The 20,365-nt window shown below is 37.5% G+C and overlaps 1 protein-coding gene across 7 annotated transcripts in view; it reads right to left on the reverse strand.

Annotated features, from left to right (window-relative positions):
- SPATA5 (spermatogenesis associated 5) overlaps positions 1–20,365 on the reverse strand; it is a 331,976-nt gene that overhangs the window by 255,338 nt on the left and 56,273 nt on the right. For all 7 annotated transcript variants that reach the window (XM_002694399.6, XM_024977592.2, XM_024977591.2 and 4 more), the window contains exon 11: positions 4,518–4,727. In XM_002694399.6, coding sequence (XP_002694445.5) covers positions 4,518–4,727 — 210 coding nt within the window. The remainder of the gene's footprint in view (positions 1–4,517; positions 4,728–20,365) is intronic.

The following is a 20,365-nucleotide window of genomic DNA, read 5'->3' on the forward strand; positions in this document are numbered from 1 at the left end:
GATGTTAACCATGATCACCTGGCTGAGGCAGGTTTCTCCACTACCAAGTAACTCTTCACTTCCCTCCTTTCCACATTGAATCCTCAGTAAGGAAGTCATAACTATATGCAGGAGTTAAGTAGTTAGGCCCTCTAAAACTTTTTCATTTATGGTTTTAATATAATTCTCTCCAAAGGCCTATACAGATGAAAAAACTAAGTCTTAGAGAACTTGTTAAGGCTATAGACCTAAAAAGTGCTAGTATTAGAAACTGAACCAAAGCTATCTGAATCCCAGCTTCATGCTCTTTTCATTGTAACACACTCAATTTCAAGGGCACAAATTATATACTAATGAGTAAATTTCAAGCTTTACATTATTCAACCTGTAGTCTTTGCTCCTGAACTTCCATTTAATTTATCAGATTCCTGTTTCTTTGGCAGTGCTTACCCTTTCTTATCAATTCAACCAACTTCGACTCCAAAGTTATGCTATTTTCCTCAGTTTTCTTTGCCCTTGAGAAGCAAAATTATTTTTTAAACTAGGTCCCAGAAATGTCTTTCCATGTCTCTGAACCTGCCCTATAGAAACTGCCTGAACTATCTTTTCTAGTAACTTGGTGTAATTAATGAAGAAGAGTACTGGACACTAGTTTTGTTAAAAAAAAAAAAAAAAAGGAAGATTATATTATACAGTGATTCAGAGTTTGGACTCTGGAGTCAGAAAGTTCTGAGATCAAATTTCGGTTCTATCACCATTCCTTTGACTTGGAAAAGTCAGTTCACATTCTTAAACATCATTATTCTTATTTGTCATCCTAGAAACTAATCTTAAAGCATTCTGTATATAAAAGAGGAATCTATGCAGTTTTCCATGTAGTATCTGTAACATGAAAGCTCTATGATTTATACACTAGCCTACACGATTTTTTAAAAAATGCTTAAAAATGGACATGGAATTTATACAGTTCAGATTAACTTGTATCTTTGGTAACAGAATAGTAGGGCATCTAGTTAAATGGACAATAGTAATTATTCTGAATTGTGCACTGATTTCAATAAAATACAGCGTTGTGGGTTTTTTTGTTTTCCTGAAAATGGGATATATTTTGGACAATTCCTCTATGAGAGATGTATCAGAAAAGAATTTCCTCCAAAACTCAAGGATATACTAGGTTCATTATATTCTTGTACTTGCCAATACTGTTCATAAAGGACTTGCCCAAAATCCCTGTCAGAGGCCTAACCCCCCTTCTTCCAGAATCAGTAACAGTTCTTCATAAAGTGAAATAGCCCAGCTATTCAAGGGTAATTAATCTATTGTAGCACTCCAGACAAAAAGCAAGAGAGAAGCAGAGAGGAAATTTCAACTGGAAAATATTTTGACGTAATTGACCCAGATGACAAACTAAAGTTAAGCATATGTCAAGTGCTACAGTCTGTACAAAAACACATAGAGATGCCAAAGAATATTAAAAGCCCACACAAGCCAAGGTGAAGACTTAACTCTGAGCAGAATATAAATCTTGTAATCACTGTTTAGAAAAGATGCACAGGGGGAGCTAAAGGGTTCTTTCATAAACTAACAAAGAAACATTTAAAGTTTTAAAAGTCTTTATCTTGTAAATTAAAGGTAATCACCACTGCAAAAAGTGTTAGGGAATTTATTCTTTCCCATATATCCAAAACACTTAGGTCTCCCAATACCAGTATCTATTTTTTTCTGGTCACTTTCAAAACGTGTAAGATTTGTCATTGAAATAAGTTCAAATTTAATTATAATATTTAAATCCCATAGAAAACAAATATCTATGTTGAAAACAAGACAACTTTTTCACAGGAAAATAAAACTTGCAAGAATACAACATGAATCCCTAACTTCTTTAACCTGATTTCCTCATACATAAACTGTATGATACAGCTATTTTGTGAGTGCTAAGTCGCTTCAGTTGTGTTCAACTCTGTGCGACCCTGTGGACTGTAGCCTGCCAGGCTCCTCTGTCCATGGGGATTCTCCAGGCAAGAACACTGGAGTGGGTTGCCCTGTCCTCCTCCAGTGGATCTTTCTGAACCAGGGATCCAGTCCACACCTCTTATGTCTCCTGCACTGGCAGGCAAGTGCTTTACCACTAGCGCCACCTGGGAAGCCCATAGCTACTTTAACTCTTCTCATAAATTAATCAAACCAAGATGAAAGAACTAATGAAAATGCATAGAAAAGCAAATTATTTTTGTGTTCTTAATTTTTTCTTTTGTAATTTTTAAACAGATAGGAAAATCTGAAAGAACAGTAAATGAACATCCATTGTTCATTAACTATATCCTCCACCCAGATTCAAAAATTAATACCTTCAAAGTACACGAAATTGTATAATGAATGAAAGTCCACATTACATAAAAATTAGTAAGTAGGATATGTAACCCTCCCTAAGAAAATACAAACTCAACTTATGAAGAAAATTTCTTAACGTCATGTATCTTTTGTGTATGTGACCTAAAATAATTAAATACTTAATGAAAGGCATTTATAAGTTAACACATGGTTATTTTATATGAACAGTGTCCAAGATAAACCTTACAAAAAATCTTTTTACTATTTTCTCAGCATGAAAAAAGACCAAAGTGAAACTATAAAGTTATGAAAGGTTTCATAGTTAAAAATTGTAATAAATAGATTTCTAAGTAATCCTAGGGTAGGCCAGAAAGCAGTCCTGGTAGCAACTGTTATCTTCAATCACAAAAGAGTGAGATTCTAATTTGTAAGGAAATATACATGTTTTTTCTTCCTTGATATTCAAGTGTAAATAACTGTGAGCTAAGTCCTCATTAAATAAGTTTCAGGTATCCAGTACACAGGAAAAATTCAAAGATTATGACTATACAGTTGTGGAAGGTAACATAGAGAAATGAAGATGACAGGGGAAAAAAAAAAGGAGGAAATGCCAGTAAAATGGCCATGTTCATTACCACAAGATAAGAGAACAAGGACTAAAGAGAAATCAAGATGTCTCTGGAAATTTCAAAATCACTCATTACTCCAACATTTAAAACTGCAACCCTTAAAACTGTGGTTGTGAGTTATAACTAATCATGGTGAAAATGGTCCCCTCCCCAAATCCATATCCAATATCTTCCACAAGATAAAAAAAAACAGGCAAACACTAGTGACTGTAATGATACTGATTCTTAAAAAGAAAACAGCCTAAATACATCTAAATAACATTCCACAAAAAGTACAGCTGATCCTTGAAAAATGAGGGGGTGAGAGCTCTGATCCTCCGTGCAATCTAATTATAACTTAGTATAACTCCATATACACAGTTCCCCCATATCTGCCAATTCAATCCGCTGTAGATAATGTAATATCATAGTATTTACTTTAAAAAAAAAAAAAACTTGTGTATAAATGGAACCACATAGTTCAAACTTAGGTTGTTCAAGAATCAACAGTAAAGTATTAATAAAAGACTGACCTTCTGAAATGTTTATACTAAAATAATTGTGAAACTGCCAATGATTTCAATGTTTTAAGACATAAAACATTTTATTATGAAAAAACTTCCCTGACAACATCAAAATAATCATGGGCCTTTTTTCTAAATACTTTGATGGTTAACAAATTTAAATATGTATTTCTGTGATAAAGTCTACAGAGATGAATTTAAGGCTTTATATACATACGTGTGTGTGTGTGTGTGTGTGTGTGTGTGTGTGTGTGTGTGTATACATACCCTGGAGGAGGTTTTAAGACATAAAACATTTTATTATGAAAAAATTCCCTGAAAACATCAAAATAAATTATCATGTGCCTTTTTTTCTAAATGACTTTGATGGTTAACATATTTAAATATGTATTTCTGTGATAAAGTCTAAAGAGATGAATTTAAGGCTTTATATACATACGTGTGTGTGTGTGTGTGTGTATACATACCCTGGAGGAGGGCATGGCAACCCACTCCAGTATTCTTGACTGGGAAATCCCATGGACAGAGAAGCATGGCAGGCTAGAGTCCATGGGGTTGTACAGTCGGATACAACTGAAGCAACTTAGCATGCAGTGAACAAACAATATGTGTGTGTATGTTTCAGAATATAAACAATGTATATATACCTTCTGACTAGAAAAATATTTATTAAAATTTTATTTTTTCCATATAAAGTATCTGAGTTCTTTTAAAATAATATGTTTATAAATATTAAATTTATTAAATTCATATTTAAGTCATGGTTCAGCAAAAGTGATTAGTACAATTTAAAAATGTAGAAAAAAAAGAAAATTGTTTTCTATTACATATGGGTGAGTGTAAGAAATACTGAAAATCAAGAAACAAAACCATGATTTGCTGATTATAGGCACTAATTTATTTATCTCTCATCTCCCTATATTACATTGCCATTAACCTCAAAAAAAAAAAAAACAACAACTACTCCTTAGGATGGCTTTCCATGCTCTCCTAAGGGTAGGAATTGGGGGTCGGGGGGGGTGGGGGGGTGGACTGCTAGAAGAGAGAGTAACAATTTAATAAACTTAAACCCTACCTTTATAGCCAGGAAATTCAGTCCACTCTCATTGGCCAAAGCCTTTGCGATCATTGTTTTAGAGCATCCAGGTGGCCCATACAAAAGAACTCCTTTGGGTGGCTGAATACCCATTTGGGTGAAAGACTCAGGATGTTTCAAGGGCCATTCCACAGCCTGTTTCAGTTTCAGCTTGACATTTTCCAGTCCTCCTATATCTGACCAGGATACCTGCAAAACAAACAAAAAATTTAAAACATATGTATACAAGAAAGGAAACAGAACTATTTAAAAATCAATAATTTCCTTAAAAAATTCTCAACAAGATTAAGAACTAGGAGTTTATAAAATGTGAGCTGCGTATTATAGAAATACTAAAGAAAACCAAAATGTTACTTCTTGCAAGTCTTACTTGTATAAGTAACTGTTTAAACAACTGAATATACTGTTAAGTCTATATTCTATTCTACATGCCTTTAAAAACTAGCTTTCATCTGTTTGAAAATAGTTTGAATCAGTGATTCAAGGTCAAATCTACATATCTAATTTCTTATATTTCTTTTCTTGAAAGCAAAATTACTTTCAAATACACTTCTGTAGGTCCTTATGGAACATATAAACTTTTCTGCCTTCAGTATATTAATAAGAATTCTCAAAATTTTGTTCTTCCCAAAATGTTCCCCAAACAAGAGAGCTCTTTATGTTTATGTACTTAATAAATATGCATTACATATCATATAAAGTCCACAGGAAATAGACGAGACATAAATCCAGATCCTAAAGAACTTAACAAATATCAGTAACACACATATAAATAACCATAGTACAATGCAAAGTATACTAACCACAATGACAAAGAAACAGAAAAATCCTTTGGGCGTTCCCAGGAAGAAAAGATTATTCCCAGCTGGAAGGTAAATCTGAGAGCCAACTCTTGAAACAGGGATGAGATCCATAAATATGAAAATAGGAAAATGGTTAGGTAGAAGCCAAAAAATTATGAAAGGCTCAGAAGGAAACATGAAGAATATGAGAGAAAAAAAGACTTGAGAGGGAAATCAAAAAAGAAAAGAAAAGAAAGTTCTTCTTTCTAAAAAAGGAAAAGCAACTTCAAGCCATCTAGTGGAGAACGCTGAAGACTAGATGGAGCTCAAGAATCTCTTTATTCATAAGAATTCTTTGAAGGTTTTTAATCTAGAAAGCAATATTCTTTGATCTGTGCTTCAGAAAGACTTCTCTGACAAGATTCACTGGAGAGGAGAGTGTCTTCAGAGAGAACAATTAAAGATCTATCACAAACATTCTTTAAAAAAAAAAGTAAAGCGAAAATTAAAGTTGCTTAGGCCTGTACAATTCTTTGTGCATGGACTATACAGTCCATGGAATTCTCCAGGCCAGAATACTGGAATGGGTTGCCTTGGCTTGCTCCAGGGGATCTTTCCAACCCAGGGATCAAATCCACGTCTGCCGCACTGCAGAGCCACCAGGAAAGCCCAAGAATAATGGAGTGGGCAGCCTGTCCCTTCTCCAGGGGAACTTCCTGACCAGGAATTAAACCAGGGTCTCCTGCATCGCAGGCAGATTCTTTACCAGCTAAGTGACCAGGGAAGCACCCTCAGTTCAGTTCAGTCGCTCAGTCGTGTCTGACTCTTCGCGACCTCGTGAATCTCAGCACGCCAGGCCTCCCTGTCCATCACCAACTCCCGGAGTTCACCCAGACTCACGTCCATCGACTCAGTGATGCCATCCAGACATCTCATCCTCTGTAGTCCCCTTCTCCTCCTGCCTCCAATCCCTCCCAGCATCAGAATCTTTTCCAATGAGTCAACTCTTCGCATGAGGTGGCCAAAGTATTGGAGTTTCAGCTTCAGCATCATTCCTTCCAAAGAAATCCCAGGGCTAATCTCCTTCAGAATGGACTGGTTGGATCTCCTTGCAGTCCAAGGGACTCTCAAGAGTCTTCTCCAACACCACAGTTCAAAAGCATCAATTCTATGGCACCCAGCCTTCTTCACAGTCCAACTCTTACATCCGTACATGACCACAGGAAAAACCATAGCCTTGACTAGACGGACCTTTGTTGGCAAAGTAACGTCTCTGCTTTTGAATATGCTATCTAGGTTGCTCATAACTTTCCTTCCAAGGAGTAAGCGTCTTTTAATTTCATGGCTGCAGTCACCATCTGCAGTGATTTTGGAGCCCAAAAAAATAAAGTCTGACACTGTTTCCACTGTTTTGCCATCTATTTCCCATGAAGTGATGGGACCAGATGCCATGATCTTTGTTTTCTGAATGTTGAGCTTTAAGCCAACTTTTTCACTCTCCACTTTCACTTTCATCAAGAGGCTTTTTAGTTCCTCTTCACTTTCTGCCATAAGGGTGGTGTCATCTGCATATCTGAGGTTATTGATATTTCCCCTGGCAATCTTGATTCCAGGTTGTTTCTTCCAGTCCAGTGTTTCTCATGATGTACTCTGCCAGGCCGCTTCAGTCGTGTCCAACTCTGTGTGACCCCATAGATGGCAGCCCACTGGGGTTACCCCCGTCCCTGGGATTCTCCAGGCAAGAACACTGGAGTGGGTTGCCATTTCCTCCTCCAACGCGTTTAAGTGAAAAGTGAAAGTGAAGTCGCTCGGTTGTGTCCAACTCTTAGCGACCCCATGGACCGCAGCCCACCAGGCTCCTCCATCCATGGGATTTTCCAGGCAAGAGTACTGGAGTGGGTTGCCACTGCCTTCTCCCATGATGTACTCTGCATATAAGTTAAATAAGCAGGGTGGTAATATACAGCCTTGACGTACTCCTTTTCCTATTTGGAACCAGTCTGTTGTTCCATGTCTAGTTCTAACTGTTGCTTCCTGACCTGCATACAGATTTCTCAAGAGGCAGGTCAGGTGGTCTGGTATTCCCATCTCTTTCAGAATTTTCCACAGTTTATCGTGATCCACACAGTCAAAGGCTTTGGCATAGTCAATAAAGCAGAAGTAGATGTTTTTCTGGAATTCTCTTGCTTTTTCCATGATCCAGTGGATGTTGGCAATTTGATCTCTGGTTCCTCTGCCTTTTCTAAAACCAACTGGAACATCAGGAAGTTCACGGTTCACGTATTGCTGAAGCCTGGCTTGGAGAATTTTGAGCATGACTTTACTAGTGTGTGAGATGAGTGCAATTGTGAGGTAGTTTGAGCATTCTTTGGCATTGCCTTTCTTTGGGATTAGAATGAAAACTGACCTTTTCCAGTCCTGTGGCCTCTGCTGAGTTTTCCAAATTTGTTGGCATATCGAGTGCAGCACTTTCACAGCATCATCTTTCAGGATTTGAAATAGCTCAACTGGAATTCCATCACCTCCACTAGCTTTGTTTGTAGTGATGCTTTCTAAGGCCCACTTGACTTCACATTCCAGGATGTCTGGCTCTAGGTGAGTGATCACACCATCGTGATGATCTGGGTCGTGAAGATCTTTTTTGTACAGTTCTTCTGTGTATTCTTGCCACCTCTTCTTAATATCTTCTTCTTAATATCTGCATCTGTTAGGTCCATACCATTTCTGTCCTTTATTGAGCCCATCTTGGCATGAAATGTGCCCTTGGTATCTCTAATTTTCTTGAAGAGCTCTCTAGTCTTTCCCATTCTATTGTTTTCCTCTATTTATTTGCACTGATCGCTGAGGAAGGCTTTCGTATCTCTTCTTGCTATTCTTTGGAACTCTGCATTCAGATGCTTATATCTTTCCTTTTCTCCTTTGCTTTTCACAGATATTTGTAAGGCCTCCCCAGACAGCCATTTTGCTTTTTTGCATTTCTTTTCCATGGAGATGGCCTTGATCCCTGTCTCCTGTACAATGTCACGACCTCAGTCCATAGTTCATCAGGCACTCTATCTATCAGATCTAGGCCCTTAGATCTATTTCTCACTTCCACTGTATAATCATAAGGGATTTGATTTAGGTCATACCTGAATGGCCTAGTGGTTTTCCCTACTTTCTTCAATTTAAGTCTGAATTTGGCAATAAGGAGTTCATGATCTGAGCCACAGTCAGCTCCTGGTCTTGTTTTGGTTGACTGTATAGAGCTTCTCCATCTTTGGCTGCAAAGAATATAATCAATCTGATTTCGGTGTTGACCATCTGGCAATGTCCATGTGTAGAGTCTTCTCTTGTGTGGTTGGAAGAGGGTGTTTGCTATGACCAGTGCATTTTCTTGGCAAAACTCTATTAGTCTTTGCCCTGCTTCGTTCTGTATTCCAAGGCCAAATTTGCCTGTTACTCCAGGTGTTTCTTGACTTCCTACTTTTGCATTCCAGTCCCCTATAATGAAAAGGACATCTTTTTTCGGTATTAATTCTAAAAGGTCTTGCGGAGGCTGAAGCTGCGACCGCGCACTAAGAGCAGCGGCGGAGGCTGTGACCAGGGCACTAAGCGTGGACGAGAGGAGCTACCCCACGTCCGAGGTCAGGGGCAGAAGCCAGGAGGACCCCATGCCCGAAGGGCGGCAGCCAAGAGGAGTTACCCCATGTCCGAGGTCAGGGGCAGCGGCCAAGAGTGCCAGGCTCCGACGGCGCAGGAACGGCCAAGAAGAGCTACCCAAGTCTGAGGTCAGGGGCAGCTGGCCGGGAGCTACCCATGTCCGAGGTCAGGGGCGGCGGTCGAGAGGAGCTACCTGGCGAACAAGGTCAGGGGCGGCGGCCGAGAGGAGCTACCCCACGCCCCCACGCCTGAGGCAGGGAGCGGCAGCAGGGAGGAGCTACCCTAAGCCCGAGGCCAGGGGCGGTGGCCGGGAGGACCAACCCCACACCTGAGGCCAGGGGCAGTGGCCGGGAGGACCAACCCCACTCCATGCATGGCTGCGCGGGCACAGGAGGGTACAGGAGCTATCCCACGTTGAAGGTCAGGAAGGGCGGCGGTGAGGAGATACCCCTCCTCCAAGGTAAGGAGCAGCAGCTGTGCTTTGCTGTAGCAGCCGTGAAGAGATACCCCATGCTCAAGGTAAGAGACACCCAAGTAAGATGGTAGGTGTTGCAAGAGGGCATCAGAGGGCAGACACACTGAAACCATACTCACAGAAAACTAGTCAGTCTAATCATACCAGGACCACAGCGTTGTCTAACTCAATGAAACTAAGCCACGCCTGTGGGGCCACCCAAGACGGGCGGGTCATGGTGGAGAGATCTGACAGAATGTGGTCCACTGGAGAAGGGAATGGCAAACCCCTTCAGTATTCTTGCCTTGAGAACCCCATGAACAGTATGAACAGTATGAAAAGGGAAGCACCCTACCCCCCACCAAAAAAAGGCAAGCCTGAACTACAGTAATCACATGGAGATGATGAAGACACACCAGAAAAATACTGCAGGTCTACAGCTGAGGATTATGAAGGCAGTGGAAGACAGAAGGAGAATGTGAAGCTAAAGATTTCAAGATGGATTGGTAAGAATATAGACCACAGTAAAAATGATTGGTAGGAGAGAAAGTAAGACTTTTGGGGGGATATACAGAGTTGCATATATTAACAATTGAATAAACATCACACATGGAGTCGAATATGTGTCACAAATGGAACTCTGGAAAGATAATAGGGTTGAAATGTTGGATTTCAGAGTTATCCTCATACAAACAATAGAAACCATGAGATCAACTAAAATTGCCAACCATGAGAAGAGAGATGTAAGTAAAAGGAAGGTTGATGGATGCTACCTACATTGAAGAGGAAAGAGGAAAAGAAGAAGAAAAGTGAGAAAACAAGTAATCTATTGATACAAACACAAAAAAGAGATAGGTTTTGTTTGTTACTATCAGGTAAAGATTATTTTTTCCAAATAAATTTGCATTTTTGGGGGGGGATTCTGTTGTTTTTGTTTTTTGTACACAGAACCAGGATAATTCTGTATTATCGACCATAACACTGAGATAAGATTTAACTATTTGTTTTCTAAATTGCTTTCTTGGGATTTATTTCAAGAAGTGAGATTACTAGATTAAAAGGCATGAACATTTTAGGTCTCTTAATACCTAATGTCATTAACAATTCAATGGACATGAGTTTAAGCAAACTCCGGGAGATAGTGAAGGACAGGGAAGCCTGGTGTGCTGCAGTCCATGGGGTCTCTAAGAGTTGGACACGACTGCACGACTGAACAAGAAAAACAATCTTAACGCCAGTTTGCTATTGCAACCAGTTTGTCCATTTTAAAGGCATGAGGAATATGTGTATATTTCCCTGAAGCATCATCAGCCTTAGGTTTTACTTTGTCTTTGTTTTTCCTAACTGATTTCTGATTTCACCAATTAATAAAATTAAAATTAAACCTAAGGTTAGTGCACATGATCTTACTACCTTAAAAACATGTAGCTATCATCATTAGGATCCAAGTGACTGTTTATCACAGACGGCAACTATTATTTGTGTAGCCAAAGCCTGCTATAGGCAGGAATACAGCAGAGTTGTTACTCTGACGGGTAGTTGCTGATGGTAGTCAACAACTATCAAAAAAGTTACAGATCAGAAAGTAGAGATAATTAAGAAGAAATGGTCAGTAGATGTGCAATGAGGTTATTGGACAGTTGCTTAATTAAATCAGTAGTTTGTATTTTTATCCCTTTCAGCAGTGGCATATATACGTACACACAGCACACACATACATGCATACACACATGCAAACATGCATATAGAGAGGGAGGGTATATATGTTATCTAATGGATAAGAGCTGTGTTTATAACTATCATAAACACATAAGTCAGAGAAGCAACTTTTACGACTTCAAATGATATGATGCTGCATGATACCCATTCAGTTGTTACTAGGCAATTATCGTACCTATGCAATGAGAACAGCACATTCTGTTGGAGAACATGCTCCATGAGGAGCAGCTATTACATGCCTTGAACCCTATTTGAGTTATACCTTGAATACAAATATACCAGAAGAATATTTCAAAAAATGAAAGTGTTATTCACTCAAGTCATCTTCGACTCTTTGCAACCCCATTGACTGTAGGCTGCCAAGTTCTTCTGTCCATGGAATTTTCCAGGCAAGAATAATGGAGTGGGTAGCCATTCCCTTCTCCAGGGGATCTTTCTGACCCAGGGATGGAACCCAGGTCTCCTGTGTTGCAGGCAGATTCTTTACTGTCTGAGCCACCAGGGAAGCCTTTAGCAGAATGCTTGCTCCTTAGAAGAATAGCTTTGACAAACCTAGACAGTGTATAAAAAAGCAGAGACATCACTTTGCTGACAAAAGTCCATATAGTCAAAGCTATGGTTTTTCCAGTATTCATGTATGGATGTGAAAGTTGGACCATAAAGAAGGCTGAGCACCAAATAATTGACACTTTAGAACTGTGGTGCTGGAGAAGACTCTTGAGAGTCCCTTGGAGAATGAGATCAAACCACTCAATCCTAAAGGAAATCAACCTTGAATATTCATTGGAAGAACCTGTGCTGAAGCTGAACTTCCAATACTTTGGCTACGTGATGCAAAGAACCAACTCATTGGAAAAGACCCTGATGCTGGGAAAGACTGAGGGCAAGACAAGGGGGCGACAGAGGATGAGCTAACCATTAGTGACTCAATGGACATGAGTCTGAGCAAACTCAAGGAGACAGTGAAGGATAGGGAAGCCTGGTGTGCTGCAGTTCATGCGGTTGCTAAGAGTCAGACACAACCTGGTGACTGAATAACAAAAATTTACAAAAGCACACATATACAGATAGAATTTTCTTAAAAGTTAGTATAGAACCAAATCCTTCCTAATCAATAGCATTTAAAACAAAATCCAATGATATGCTTACAAATGGTGAGAAAAATGGTTTTCTCAGATTTATATGAAACTATAACTAGCAATATAATCTGATAATCTTCAATATGATATAATTTAATACATTTGAGTATATTTTGGTTTTAATCAGCCTTTCAAAAAATCTTTAAAAAGAATCATTTAAAAGAACGCAATATCAGATATTAAACTCCTGAAGCACCTCCATGAAACACACATGGAAATCACCAAAATAAAAGATAAGGAAATCCATAGCATAAAAATAATCTCTTTAGTTACGGATCAGAGAGTAGAAGCAAACAGTGTCAGCTGGACCAAAAGCTGGAGAAGGCTTGTTTCTCAAGAAAAACTAAGATGCTCTTACCAGAAAACTGAATGTTCACTGGAAATGCAATAGGCCAAAACACCAAGGCCACTGCATGGCCTAGTAGTCTATACTGAAGTGCTGGTCCATTGCCCTGAGATAAAACAAAGCCGTCCCCTTCCTATCTCCTTATGTTTGGGGTCTCTTGCTTCACCAGTTGTCTCTCGCTATTCCTGCTTTAATTATATTATTAAAAAAATTATTTATTTAAATTGGAGCATAATTACTTTACAATACTGTGATGGCCTCTGCCATACATCAACATGAATCTGTATTTTTTCCTCAGTCTACAAATATTTCCCATTTCTCCCTATGCTTCAAAGCAACCTTACTTTGATATTATTTCTACTATTATTTCCCCATCTTTCTCAGTGCTAAACTTCTTGAAAGATAGTTCATATTCCTCTATTTCTATCACACTTATGTTTTCCATTTTATATTTCAGTTAAGTATTTATCCTCCCAAGCAATGACAGGGAAGGAGAGTAAACAGATAAAGATAAGTTTAAGACTCGCAGGAAAGCAGGGAGTTACATCAGAAACTCTAGCCTTTCAGGAAAATAGAAGGCAAAGTCATCTGCAAAACATCAATCAATCTATTAAATGTTGTTTAAATGCCTGTTCACACTATGCTAGTTCCTAGGGACAAAATAATACTTGTCCATACTGAGTTTCTGACTTGATGGAATATTTCCTTAAAAAGGCATACTTCCACAGTTATATAATTACTATAAAGCCTGGTATATGCTAAAAGGGTAGTCACAGAGTTTAAATGGATGGTTAAGAAAAGCTTTTCATAAGTGACATATAAAGTGGGATCTGATGAACAGAAAATTAGCCAGCTGAAAATAACAGCGAATGCCATGGAAAAGAGAAAGTGTGAAGAAAAAAAAAAAAAAAAGGCATCAAACATTAGGTGAAATAAAGGTAATTCAGTGTGGCTAGAATTGAGACCAGAAGAAGAGAAACAAGAGAAGTCAGCCAACATATGAAGCTATCAGACACTGAAGATTCATAAAACATCAAAAAATTTATACTTTATCCCGAGAGCAATGGAGAGCAACTTAATAAGGAAAATGATGTGATCAGATCTCCAGAAGAGCACTGTGGTTATAAAGTGGAGCGGGGATTAAAACTGGGAAGATGGGGAGGAGAGGCTTCTACACCAAGTCTTATAAGAGACCATAGTTATCTGCATTACTATGGAGGAAAAAGGATTAAAATTATATTAACTTTATTTAAAAAGACTAATCAATGAGTCTTAATTAGATTTGGAGAGGAGATGTAAAAAAGAAAACCAAGTCAAGCTTAACAGTCAGGATTCAGACTTGGGGAAATGTATAATTGAAAGTTACATTAAAAGAGAGAAAAATACATTTGGAAATTAAGGAATTAGTTTCCAGTTGCACTGGGGAATTTACAAGGGAAATAAATTCAATAAACTTTAATGTCTTCTTTGTGCTCAACTTGTCTTAGTGTAAGGGCACAAAAGAAAATAAGATAATGTCCTCAAATATTTTTAATCTAGAAAGAGGAATAAGGAAAGTATCTTAAAAGACATAGTCTTTGACTAAAGACATAAAACATCTGTCTACACACAAAATAATACAAAAACTACTGAGAAAATAAAATAGGTTAACGTTCTTAAATATGTGAGATGAGGAGGACAGAAATTTGGAAAAGGTGGCATATAGAAAGACTTATGTCAAAGTGTTAGAATATGAAGGTAATAATACCAATTCCTACCTCATATGTTTATGAGGTTAGGTATTATAGCTCTTATAGCTAGTACAACCTGTAAGAAATTATGAAAGACAATGTAAGAATTACCTGTTACCTCATCACCTAAAAAGAACCATTTTTAATATTGTGGGGTAGTACTTTCTAGTCTTTCAAATGGCTGTGCCTGTGCATAATATAACAGAACTTTATATTCTACTTTTTAAAAACTTCATACACTTCATTTTGTATGAAGTTACTGGCTTCCATCATAGCTCAGTAAAGAATCCGCCTGCAATGCAGGAGACCCCAGTTCGATTCCTGGAGAAGGGAAAGGCTACCCACTCCAGTATTCTTGGGCTTCCCTCGTGGCTCAGCTGGTAAAGAATCTGCCTGCAATGTGGGAGACCTGGGTTCGATCTCTGGGTTGGGAAGATCCCCTGGAAAAGGGAAAGGTTACCCACTCCAGTATTCTGGCCTGGAGAATTCCATGGACTATACAGTCCATGGGGTCGCAAAGAGTCAGCCAGGACTGAGTGACTTTCACTTTCACTAGTTACTGTATCACTTGGGCCAATTTACTTAATCTCTGTAAATTTCTTTCTCATCTATAATAAGGGGACAACAAAACCTAAGGTTTCAGGATTATTGTGAGAATCAAAAAGTTTAGTATATATTTCATTAGCTGAACTTTGCCTAGCACGTGGTAACTAATAAACACTAAATAAGTATTATTTTTATTTTAAATGTCTGAATAGTAATATTTTGAAGGACTAGTGATAGAAGACTAAGGACAATCAAGCCATAACATCTGTAGTTTCATAAACAATACTGAATTACCATAACTTTTCTATTATTTTTCTTAAAACACATTACCACATTTCTTAAACTACAGGCAAACAGGTTTTACATTTTTATTTAGCAAATGCATGCCAAATAAATGTCTTTGTACAGCTAAGAAACCTATTAAAAATAAATGTAAATTGGTTTCAGAATACTATTGCATAGAAGAATCTTAAAGCACAGAAAGTAATGGAAAAAGGTCTGTAAGAGAAGAATAAACACCATGAAATTATAAAATTCCAGAACAAGAATTCAAAAACTAGCTGGTTCGCTATCGTTCCTTCAGTCAGTATTTCATCTTTCAACAAATACTATTTTATGCTCTTTAAAATCATTTTTAATTCTATAACTGTCTTTTAAATAAGTTACACTATATCATAACTACCAAAAAAATTATTCTTACAATCTAACCTAAATCATTCCTGATAATATTTGGGTCCTTTCTTTCTTATTTTGTTCTGATGAAAATGGTGAACAGCTGCTCACATATGGTTTTATAACGTTTTAAATTAGTAATAAAGTTAGAAGTGAAGGAACAGCTGTCAAAGAAGCACAGAACAGTGAAATAAATTTCCCAAAGGGAAATGCCCCTCACAAATAAGTACAAATAAGTACTTTCTGAACAAGCATCCAACAATGACACAAATCCAAAAAAACCCCAAAAACAAAAACTCAATTCAAACTGCACAAACAAAAACTCAGTTCAAACTGCACACCTACAGAAGCCAGAAGACTTGATGATCAGGTTAAAACAAAACAAAACAAAAAAACTTTTACAGACAACTTCCAAGAGGACAAAATAAAAATTAAGGAACAAGAAAAATGACTATGAAAGAGGAATTCAGTAGCTCCAGAGGGGCTGACAGTGTCCTTATATGGGGCTGACAGTGTCCTTATATACCTGTTAGTCAAGATTCTCTTATTTGCTATGTGCCAAGTATTACACTGCCAGGAACAAAAATTCTTTTCAAAGTGTTAATTTTTATAGAATATATGGCAACAAAGAGTGCTTTTCACTTTGTTCTTGTACACTAACAAGTCCCGACGTAAGGACAGGCACTAGCAAGTGGGTTGGCACCTGTACCAAATTCTCTGCTGTGTCATACACCAGCTTCTTGACAATTCAAGTATTTAAGATACATTTAATTTGATAAGAAATCATAAATATACCAAATAACTAGGGATACTACATAATGCAGAAAGATAAGCTTAGAAAACCAACTTCCAAGATTCAAAAAAAAAAAAAAAAAAGTTCCAGATGCTTCTTTAATGAAGACAAATCAAATTTAGGAAGCAGTGTTTAAAAAGTATTCTTACATCAAAGTAAAAATAAGTGAAAGTCATTAGCTTTATATGGTGAAAAGACAAAATACTTTTCCTCCTGCTTTAAAAAATAATTCTAAAATAAAATGAAAAGACAACTGACAACTGTCAAAACGGGAGAAAACATCTGCAAATGAAGCAACTGATAAGGGATTAATCTCCAAAATACACAGACAGTACATGCAGTTCAGTATTAAAAAAAAACAAAGACCCAATCCAAAAATGGGTGGAAGACCGAAATAGACATTTCACCAAAGAAGACAGATGGCCAACAAACACATGAAAAGAGGTTCAACATCACTAATTATTACAGAAATGCAAATCAAAACTACAATGAGATATCACTTCACACTAGTCAAAATGGCCATCATCAAAAAATCTACAAAGGATAAATGCTGGAGAGGATGTGAAGAAAAGATAACCATCTTACACTGTTGGCGGAAATGTAAAATTGGTACAACCACTATGGAAAACAGCAAAAAACTAAAAATATTCATAGAGCTACCATCTGACCCAGCAATCCCACTCCTAGACATATATTTGGAGAAAACTGTAATTCAAAAGGATGTATGCACCCTGATGTTCATTGCAGCATTATTACAATGAACAGGACATGGAAGGAACCTAAATGACCACTGAAAGAAGGACAGATAGAAAAGATGTGGTACATATGTACAATGAAATATCACTCAGCCATAAAAAGGAAAGAAACAGTGCCATTTGCAGACATGTAGATGGACCTAGAGATTGACGTACAGAATGAAGTAAGTCAGAAAGAGAAAAACAAATACTGTATAATATCGTTCATATATGGAATCTAGAAAAATGGTATAGATGAACCTATTTACAAGTAAAAATAGAGTCACAGATGTAGAAAACAAACCTATGGTTTTCAAAGGAAGAAGGGGGCTGGTGCAAACTGGGAGTCTGGGATTGACATATATACATTACTGTGTATGAGAACCTATTGTATATCACAGGGAACTCTACTCAATGATCTCTGGTGACCTAAATGGGAAGAAAATCTAAAAAAGACTGGATATATGTATAACTGATTCACTTTGCCGTAGAGCAAAAACTAACCAACATTGTGGGGGCTTCCCTTGTGGCTCATCTGGTAAAGAATCCACGTGTAATGCAGGAGACCTGGGTTTGATCCCTGAGTTGGAAAGATCCTCTGGAGAAGAGAAAGGCTACCCACTCCAGTATTCTGGCCTAGAGAATTCCATGGACTGTATAGTCCATGGAGTCACAGAGTCAGACAGGACTGAGTAAAGCAACTATACCCCAATAAAAAAATTTAAATAAATAAACAAACAAATGAATGTTCTTTTGAGGTTTCTTAAAAGACAAGTCTAAGTTCCAGTTCCACTATAGTACCATAAACCATATATAGCCTCTGTCTGTCTCCCAACCCCACTGATTAAAAATACGAATTTCAGACAAAATACAAAACCCAACTACATGAGGACTCTGAAAAGTAAAAGGCGAATGGAGCATAAGGCAAATAAAAATACGGAGAAAGACCTTGCACAGGGTGGTGGAAAGGGCTGAGCATGCAGTGTTTTTCTCCTTCTCTTTTCTCTCTTAACTCAGCTTTTCCCCTTTTCCTGCTTCCATTTTGCATAAGGTTGCTAGGTTGAAATACCTAACAGTTTCACAGGAAAGAACTGCTTAAAAATAGTAGATGAGAAAGAATATAAGGAACTGTACACCAGAACTTTGCTAATAATTGCAAACTGCTACTAATCTGAGTGATTTTGTTGTTGAGTAAATCACATTTGAGAATCTCATTGAAACATAAAAGTTATGGGAGCCAGATGGCTCTCTAATTCTAATTAATAAAGGAAAACATTAAGGTAAAGAAGAAAGGAACTATGCCAGTAAATAAAAAGATATTCCAAAAACCATGGCAATAAGGATCAACTTTAAGGCAAATACTGTAACCAAATTTCAAACTATAGATTTCTTGATCAGTTAAGTGGTTATATTAAAACTTGAGTTCAATTTCTAAAACGTCATTTACATTACAATCACACTTTAATGAGTCTACTATGAGCTGTGCTCAGAGAGCTGGCTATACTGAAGTCAAACTTACAAATACAATAAGTATGTAAATAAGTCCCCCTTAGATCAAAACTTTATGCCCTAGTTCAACTTAAAAATGGTTAACCATTTCCAAAATGAGCTTTTAAAAAACAACTTACTTTTGTCTGAAAAACAATGAAAAGTCTCACCAAAAAAAAAAAAAAATGGAAACAAGAAAAAAAAATCCAATTGCAGCAATATTCTTTTTTAAAAAAAATGAAACTCACATCATGAAAATGACAAAGTTTCATTTAGAAAATTCTTCATGTCTCATTAAAATATTTTGTTTTTCCTAATTCACCAAATTCCTTGAATAATTTAACTGCATTCAGCAAAAAATTCTTTGATTATTTAAGGAAACTTACTAACCTCTGTCATTCTTACTATGGCATAGCACAATAGGGAAAAGATAAAAGAATATGGATAAAATACATGAAACATACAGGAACAGTAGGAAAAGACTGGGACTTCTACTGATTGGGCCCCTAGCCCTGGGACCAAAGAAGCACATGTACACAAGTTTCTCAAGTGAATTTTAAATCAGCCACATGTAATATATGACCAAATGCCCCCAAACTAAAAGAAATCATATAAAAGGCCCAGAAAAGTTTCAAATAGCAAAGATTTTTTTTAAAGTTTTGTTGAGATTCTTCTTCTTTGGGCATCTGTGATACGAGTGAATAATAACCAAACAGAAGGGTTCTTTTGTTATGTATGTATCTATCACTAGGACCTTCCTAACACAGTGTCTGTACAGTATAGATGCTCAATGTTTGGTATGGGAATAAATAAATGAGCAGATGTACATTTCATTTGTGCTATATTAAAAAAAAAAGTGGCAGAGGAGTAGAAATGACAGGGAAATAGACTGTAGGAGGTGAGATGGGAAAAATAGAAATTTAGGGAGTTAGGAATTAACCAACACATGTGGTCAGAAGTAGTCAAAAATGTTGCCAACATGTAAAAGTGTTGGGCCATACATATGTTTTGCAAGACATTTTCTAGCCCAGATCTGTCCAAATTTATGATCTTTTGGGTCATAAATTCAGACCATTTCTTCTGATCTCTTTTGATGGTTGCCTGATAATAAAAATGTTTGCATACATGTAGAGAAAAATCTTCTCCTGCCAAGACTGGCTAAAGGGATGCTCCAGTTCAGTTCAGTTCAGTTTCTCAGTTGTGTCCAACCCTTTGCGACCCCATGAACTGCAGCACACCAGGCCTCCCTGTCCATCACAAACTCCCAGAGTTTACCATGTCCATTGAGTCGGTGATGCCATCTAACCATCTTATCCTCGTCAGCCCCTTCTCCTCCTGTCCTCAATATTTCCTACCATCAGAGTCTTTTAAAATGAGTCAGCTCTTCGCATCAGGTTGCCAAAGTATTGGAGTTTCAGCTTCAACATCAGTCGTTCCAATGAACACTCAGGACTGATCTTTAGGATGGACTGGTTGGATCTCCTTGCAGTCCAAGGGACTCTCAAGTCTTCTCCAACACCACAGATCAAAGGCATCAATTCTTCGGCACTCAGCTTTCTTTATAGTCCAACTCTCACACCCATACATGACTACTGGAAAAACCACAGCCTTGACTAGACGGACCTTTGTTGGCAAAGTAATGTCTCTGCTTTTGAATATGCTATCTAGGTTGGTCATAACTTTCCCTCCAAAAAAGATGTCCTTTTCATTATAGGGGACTGGAATTCAAAAGTAGGAAGTCAAGAAACACCTGGAGTAACAGGCAAATTTGGCCTTGGAATA

Source organism: Bos taurus, chromosome 17 (assembly GCF_002263795.3).
Source record: "Bos taurus isolate L1 Dominette 01449 registration number 42190680 breed Hereford chromosome 17, ARS-UCD2.0, whole genome shotgun sequence".
NCBI classification, from domain to species: Eukaryota; Metazoa; Chordata; class Mammalia; order Artiodactyla; family Bovidae; genus Bos; species Bos taurus.